We start from the raw sequence: 8,080 nt of genomic DNA, 5'->3' as shown, positions 1-8,080 counted from the left end.
CTTATCTGCAGCTTTTATTTTTAGCCTTATAAATGGATGCTTAAAAACCCTACATATTTTGAGGGAAGCACACGCTATGTTTTGATCATGTATACACTGTGTGAGGTTCAAATCAGGATAAGTTTATCTTTTGCCTGAAGCACTTATCACGTCCCTGTGAAAATATTCAGAATGCTTTTAGCTTTAAAACAATATACAGTATATTACCAAGATCTACAGTCATGTCACCAGCAACAGGGAGCGCAGCTCAGTGTTGCTGACTGTACAGCCTGAATCCCTCTCACAGCCTCATATACTTTCAGTAGCTCAGTGTTGTGGCTATGCAGCCTGAGCAGCCCTGCAGAGCTTCAGACACCCTATATTTGCAGTCTGAGGAGCCCCTCAGAGCCTCAGACGCCTCCACTAGAGTAGAGGTGGGATTCTTGACTTGCCACAGAAAAGAATTTCTTCATGAGTCAGACCAAGCAAAGTCAGCAAGTTTACTGTTGAGAAAGGACGGACATGCGTAAGGAGGTCGAGTGAGGGAGAGGGTCCATCCAAGGGCTTCAGGAGCGGCTGTGTGAGTGATTTGGGGGTTTGGAGTTACATTGTTTGAAGGAGATGATCTATGACTGAGGCCAAGGAAGAAGAAAAATATATCAGTCTCCTTCTGTCTTATTGAAAGATATATTTTTGTTGTTGTTTGTTAAATGAAATCATGGGTGATTTATGAGAGGATAGGGAAGACACACACAAGGAAGAAATGTGAATAGGATAAAACATTCATCAAAATAATATATACAAGTGGTTTTGCTTTATATACTTCAAGCAAAGAGGTTAAGCATGTATTTTTATCCAAAATATGGTTCACTAGTCATATTAATAAGCCTTAGGGTTTTTAGGAAGCATAATTTCTACCTACAGTTTCTGTGTAGGGTGACCTCTAGTCAACTATGTCAAAACTCTTGGCTCAGTCAGCAAGAGACATAATAACTCAGGTCTAGGCAGGTAAAGGTCAGGGGCTCTTTCCCTTCCCAGGTCCCCTTAAGTCCCTTCCTACCTCACAATATCCCCTGGCTTTGACTGGCTCTGAAGAGGAGAGCAGGAAAAGGGGCTGAAATCAGAATAGATTTGAACACATTCTGAGTCTAATGTCACGATGACGAACAGCCACTTAGGAGTCCGGTGAGCCTGACTTCGGATTCTGGCTTGTCTTTGACTAGTTACACAGACAAAGGCAAGAAGTGTCTGTCTGTCTGTTTCTACTGATGATGTAGAGAGATGGTAGTGTTAGAGCGATGGTTCCTGGTGCCCACTTACTGTGCCTCATTTCTGCCAACTGTGACAGGATGGTTAATAGTGACTACCTCATGAGACATGGCGGCACTGATTATTGGAGGATCCTGAATTTTTGTTGAGCTACGCTGTTATAAAACTGAAGCCTGATTCCCAAGCTCCAAACACTGAGGGGTAAAAAGCACTAGGTTTTAGTGTTTGGTGATACTTTTGCATATGTATAATAAAAATGTTAAAGTATAGATGACAGAGAATATAATATTTATAAATATCTTTTATGCCTTCTGAAAATAATAAAAAGAAAAAGAGAAAGGCAGGCATTGAGGCTCACACCTGTATTCTCTAGTGGCTGAAGCAGGAAGACAGCTCCAATTCAAGGGCAGCCTGGCATACATAGTGAGTTTCAGGCTAGCCCAGGCTACAGACTGAGATCCTGTCTCAAAAAGAAAGCTAGGAAGAAAGAAAGAATGAAAGAGAGAGAGAGAGAGAGAGAGAGAGAGAGAGAGAGAGAGAGAGAGAGAGAGAGAGAAAGAAAGAAAGAAAGAAAGAAAGAAAGAAAGAAAGAAAGAAAGAAAGAAAGGAAACCTAAAATAAAAAGGTGGTGGGGAAGGACTTGGGAAATAGCTCAATGAGTAAAGTGCTTGCTGTACAAGCCTGGAGTCCTCAGTTTAGACCCCCAGAGCCCACATAATCCCTCTCCTGGGGGAAATAGAGACAGCCAGCCTAGCCTACTTGTGAGCTAACTCCTGCTTTATTTTTTAATAAATAGATAAAAAATAAGTCATCTATCTTAACCTATTTTAATAAATAGATAAAAAATAAGTCCCTCCTAAAAATCAATTAAGTTAATAAACAGATTGACACAGAGAGTATATAAATAGTTGGAGGTTGGAGGTTGGGCAAATGGGAAGGTTTGGAGGAGGAAAAGTGACAGCTAAGGGAAGTGTGTGTGTGTGTGTGTGTGTGTGTGTGTGTGTGTGTGTGATGAAAATACTATAAATGTGTTTTGGTGATTATTGTACAACTCAATATTTTATCTAAAAAATAAGATAGATGACTCCCAAAGAATGATATCGGGGTTTGAACTCTTCCCACACATGCACCTCCCCACACATGAGCACATGCACACAACCATACAAAGCCAAACCCCACCACCACCCCACCACAAAATAAACAAACGAATGAATGAATGAATGAATGAATGAATGAATGAGATAAATGAAAGAGTGAGCCAGATGTGATGGGAACAGACCACGAAGCAGCTGAGGAAGGCTAAGAAGCAGATTCAGGCTATGACCTCAGCATAGTGGTGGGAAAGAATGGTGTTTAAGTCCTCTGCCTGTCAACTCAATGCAACACTTTGTCAAATGAAATATTGGAGACTCAGGGAATCCATATAAACAGGCAGTGAGAATGGGTTTGAGTAAGAGTTTGAAGTCTGGAGGAAATCACATTTAACATGCCTGGGGAAAGAGGCTTCAGAGCCAAACCTTTCCCAATGCATAACCACTCTCAGGGCAGACATAATTTGAGGTCATCTGTAGAGGGCTCTGATATGCAGAAAAAAATGAACATGATTGAAACCTTACGTCTCCTTAGGAACAGCTGAAGAACATCTCAATGTGAGAAAATTGTCTGTTAAAAATGAGCCGGTCATAAGTAAAATACTTGATTAAGTTTATTGAATGACATTAGATGAGTAGGAAACATTAAAAAATTTGATACAAGAGACTGGTAATTTTGTCTATGCGAAAGATGTGAATAAAAAAAAAATCATCAGGGCCACAGTGCACAGGAATGCATTTGTATATTGCTGGAGAGCCTGGAATTTTAATCCTAGGATCTTTCAACATTACTGGTTTTAATCTAAGACAATAAATTGTATACAAGAAACCTTTAAAACTAGAAGGACTCTATTTTCTTCATAAGGCTTTTCACTACAGAGACCTACTTTGCACCCTGTGAGGCTGGAACTGCATCAGCTGCCCAGGAAGCTTCTGGAGACTATTCTGGAAACCTGCTTTTCCTAAGGGTATAAAACGATGTAAAGACACCCCATAACTTTCTTATTAATACAAGATACAGGTTCCATTCTTCTACAGCCTAGGACAGTTTCACCTTAAACAACAGGTCTATTATCAAACACATGCAAGTGGGTTGTAACTCAACACCTATCCTCAAACAGCCTTTGTTAAGGAACAAGAATGTAGGCTGAGCACACAAAGGGGCTCCAGGTTCCCCCTTCAGCTCCTGACAGTCATGTTTGCTTGTAAAAGGACATTCTTTTCTTGGAAATTCTTCAACTATGAGCAAAGCTAACATCCAAAGCAGGGATAAAGGAGGATGCAGGTGACCTTTGGAGGACAGGGGCTTCAGGTAGTCCTCTTGCTCACTGGAGCTGGGGGAGTTGAAAACATATTTTTGCTGTGAATGAAACAAAAATAAGTCACACTTAGAGGAATGCACACAAGACACTAGAGCTTCCCTTTGGTGACATCAAATAACCACCATTGTGCACACTTGCTTCAGCTTACTCAACAGCTGGAATGACAGCTTACTCAACAGCTGGAATGAGTCAGCCCTGTTCTAGCCAACCTCCACTAACAGCAAAACAGGTATTTGTCCTACAAACTTTTCCTAATTGTAAAGTATTCCCCAACTTGGCTGGTTAGGAAAGCTCTCGGGGTGCTTAACTCACCTCCATACAAGTTTTAATACTTTTTGTAACCATCTGGTGAGAGGATTCAAACACAGAACTTTCTTAGCCTTCGTCCAGACCCTGGGGAGAAATAAACAAAACTAAAATTGAAACAGTGGTACATTTTGGTCCATCCTGTATTTTTTTTAATAATGAAGGAAGTTGATTGTGAAAATAATTATTCCTAGAAGAATGAAATTTGAGCAAGAAGTTTTGAATCTGGAATAAGCGGTTTGTGGTGTGAGGCTTGTGGAGTCCAAGTTGACAGAAGCCCATATGTCATAAGAGACTGTCTTGTCGATAATCTTTATGTGAGTTGGAGAGCAGCCAAAACGCTGACTCCAAAGTAGGGTCACTTGTAAAGTTATACCCCAGGATCACTTAAATGTCTTGTCCACTGAGCTCAGGAGAATAAAACAGACTAGAAAATGTTGTCTTGAAATGTTTTATCTGAAAAAAAATACGAATATCTTTGAACATGGAAGAAGTTTCAAAGCTGATTGGTCTCAGTGACATTTCTCCAAGTCACCAGTTGGCAAGACTTTTCCTGATCTAAGAAACTAATGAGAACAAAGCCAACCCTCAGAGCTAACAACCAACGTTTATTAAACGTTGTCCTCACTGTGTGCCATGCACGAAGCTCAGTGAGTCACATGGTCACCTCAATTCATCCCACAGAAGTCCTGTTCTAGAAGAACTATTATTTTCTCCCCTTCTGATGGGCATGAAGCTCAGAGGGTTCAAACAACTCGTCCATGACTGTACCACAAATGTGCAGTGCAGCAGGATTCCTTGAATTGCTCTAAAAGTTGTCTGACTCCAGAAGCCACACTTTCAGTGACCACTTTCCAGGAGTTATGACCTGAATAGTTAAAAAGTTCCAGACATGGCATTAAGGACTTTACTGTGGAGTTTAAGGGAAGTAACTGTGGCTTAGTTAGAACTCTCATTGGTGGAGACATTGGTAAAAGTATAATGCTATCACAGTGAAAGAATTTCATGTATTTTTTGAGAACGTGTATTTCTACTTTGCAAGTCAAATCCATCTGGTCCCAGCTACAAAGCTTCTGTTTCAAAATGAGACAAATACACGTAACTGCTTACAAACCCTCCCCTAAGCCTGAGGAAACAAACTCTCCAAAGTTCTTGAGGGCTGGGAGTGTGGCTTAAAGCTGGTCTGGGATCTGTGAGGTCCTGGGTCTTCTCCATAGCACTGTCCACAGAGATGAATGAAAGGGAAGAAAAGAAGAAGGGGGGAGAAGTCCGGGCAAAGAAAGGGTCACTGTGGGAAGAGCTGCTGCTACAAGTGAGGTTCCAGCACGGAAAAGAGGCTCTGTGCAAGCCTCCTTCAAGGGCTGTGTAGGAGGGAAGGCGTTCTGACTCCATCCCTGCTACGGGTGCTGCAGGCAAGTTAGCCTGCTGAAGCCTCAGTGAGTTCACGTCCTTAAGCCCAGTTTCAGCCCCTGTAACCACAGCAGACAGGCCTCGGTGGAGCAGCTTGAGAAGTAAAACGAGTGAGCAAGGGTGACAGTTTTGGACTGCTGAAAAACAAGTACTTAAATATTCCAATTTTTCATGATTAATTTCAGATATTTAGCAACATCAAGCTGGTCTCTGAGATTCTCGCTACCATACGGTTGCTAGTTACAAATATATTTCATCTGATTTTCATTCGAAGAGAGACCTTATGTAATTTTTTTTTCTCAAAACTTACACGACTTCAGTCCTTGGGCAGCCATTCCCAGGAGGTGTGACTTGAATCCGCTCTATGGAGTTTGGATGGATAAGGGCCGAGCTCGTTCTGGGACATCTACACTTGAGGTTTGTGTAATGGGCCTCCAGGATACCTGTAAACACAGAATCAGCCGCTTCAACCCATTGGGCCTATGACTTAGAAATAGAACTGAATTATCAATTATATCATGCATTTGAAGAGGCAAACATTTCAAGCCAGCACTTCTAGCTGCATATGCTTTTATTTTGTATATTTTGTTTGTTTTTCCTTGCGTGCTTTCAAATGTTTTCTACCAAAACCTTAATTGAAATAAACTTAGCTTTTCAAAATCGTAACGTTCCTTAACTGTGCTAGCAGCGTTGTGTTGGCACTCAGGTGACTTGAGAACTGATGCTTTAGGGACTTACAACTATGTTGCGACTAATGTGATGTGAAATCAACTGATCTCCACTCCCAACGCAAAAGCAGAGGACCAGATCCTGCCAGAGATTTGCGGATACTGCAAGCATCTCTCCCACACATAGAATCCTTTCTCTTAGCACACCCCTCTACTCTCCCCGTCTCTCTACCTGAGAAAACACATGGAGGATGCTTCTTCATTTATGTTTAATATCTTGGTTCTCGATCTTAGTCATAAATTATTACCAAATGAAAACCAATAATAAAAATTCAAGACTGTATCCAACCACAATACTTACTAGTTATAGACATTTTATTGGTAATTCATTGGTTTTTCATGAAGTCTAAGTTGTTCTTTTTGTTTTTGTTTTTTTTGTTTGTTTGTTTTTGTTTTTTAAAGAAATCATTGCTGGGTAAGTCAACCATTTGAGAGGCTGACAAAGGATGATTTTTTTATAAGTTCAAAGCCACTTACTGAGACCTTATCTCCCAAAACAAAACAAACAAACAAACAAACAAAATATATTTATCACATCTTTTGTATAAATAAAAGTCTCAAGTTCTTACAGTGCTTAACAGTTTTGTGGGCTGAACAAGGGGACAAAAATTAGACCACCACTGAGACAGTATTACACACAGACGCTGTACTGACATCAGCAGCAAAGCTTCATGGGAGAGGGGAGAGACGAGCTTTGCAGGGTGAAAACAGTATGTGAAGAGTGAAAATGGGGGTGGAGGGACTTCCACATCCTAAGTGTAAGTCCTGTAAACCGGGTGTTTCTTTTTGCCCACACATCCATCCCTTCCTCTGTATACACATCTCGCCACTTCAGTTAGGCATTTATCCACTCACACAGAAACAGCTGCCCCATTCAGGCTGAAGTCAGCTGTTGGCCTCCGCGTTCTTTAGAGTGTCAGGGCCTTACCCCATGCAACCGTACTGGGAATGTTGGAGCAAGGATCATCAAGATGCAGAGCAAAGAGGAGCCACTCAAAGAAGTCTTCCTATAGGGGCCTGAGCTGACAGCCTAGCAATACACACACTAAACATAAGTCCCATGAACACTCACTGCCCAGTAGCTCCTCTTTCTACAAATAAAAATCTTCACACTTTGAAAGCTTCCATTTTTAAAGAGTTAAATCCCTGGGAATCTCACACTTCAAAATCTAGAAGCAGCTGAGCATTTCCCCCGCTTTAGTAAGACTTCCTTCCCAGCTTTAATGGAAGAAGAAATGGTGAGGAGCGCTTCTGTTCAAAGGCTAGTGAAATCATAAGTGAAAGTTCTCACCGTGGCCTGGAGAGAGGCAGCTGGCCAGCAGGAGAAGCAGGGCTGCTGTGCTGAGCCTCATTCTGCCTGGAGGTGGAGTTCAGCCCTCAGCTCAGAGTCCAAGCCGTGGCTTCCCAGCTCCGGGCTCTTGTTTAAGTATACCGGTGGTGAGGGCCCTCCCCCTGCCTCTGCCACCAGTAGGTCAGCTGCACGTCAGTTTTCAAATCCCCCAAAGAGTGCTGAGTCTGCCTTTACAGAAAAAGAAATTCATCCTGCAAAATGTATGACTTTGCCCTGGAGCACTGTTAGTATAACAAAGTGTTTCTTGAAAAATGTAGATTTAAAATGTCAGGGATGCTGTGGAGATTTGAGGGTTAAAAAAATGAGGAGAATGGTATCAGTTTGGAGACACCCCCCCCCCAAAAAAAAGAGCTCTCTTTTTCAGTGCTACAGAGGAAACCCGTGGTCTAGAATTGGCTAGATAAACAGTCTACCACAGAACCCCTGCCCAGGCCACAAGGCACACTCCAGGAGTGCGACTGGTGATCTTTGACTGCTTCCGGCAGTGGAAGGTCCGTCAAGTTTCTCCATACATTCACACATAAGCTCTGTGACACGAGGACCTCCGTACATCGCTCCATTATGTCCCCAGCCCTTGCAAGAGGGCTCACCCTTGGTACGTGCTCAGTAAATGTTTAGACACCT

At 42.0% G+C, this 8,080-nt stretch overlaps 1 protein-coding gene across 1 annotated transcript; it reads right to left on the bottom strand.

The window, feature by feature from the left end:
- Nucleotides 1-2,931: 2,931 nt before the first annotated feature.
- Nucleotides 2,932-7,523, bottom strand: Cxcl13 (C-X-C motif chemokine ligand 13). Its single transcript, XM_052735998.1, has 4 exons — nt 7,397-7,523; nt 5,688-5,820; nt 3,974-4,054; nt 2,932-3,699 (listed from the first exon to the last, which is right to left on the bottom strand). The coding sequence occupies exons 1-4, from the start codon at nt 7,455-7,457 to the stop codon at nt 3,648-3,650; spliced, it is 327 nt and encodes a 108-aa protein (XP_052591958.1). The 5' UTR covers nt 7,458-7,523; the 3' UTR covers nt 2,932-3,647.
- Between the last annotated feature and the right edge of the window lie 557 nt (nt 7,524-8,080).

Source organism: Peromyscus californicus, unplaced genomic scaffold (genome assembly GCF_007827085.1).
Source record: "Peromyscus californicus insignis strain IS unplaced genomic scaffold, ASM782708v3 Scaffold_13__1_contigs__length_99412109, whole genome shotgun sequence".
In the NCBI taxonomy this organism is placed as follows: Eukaryota; Metazoa; Chordata; class Mammalia; order Rodentia; family Cricetidae; genus Peromyscus; species Peromyscus californicus.
This window is presented reverse-complemented; position numbering and strand designations above follow the sequence as displayed.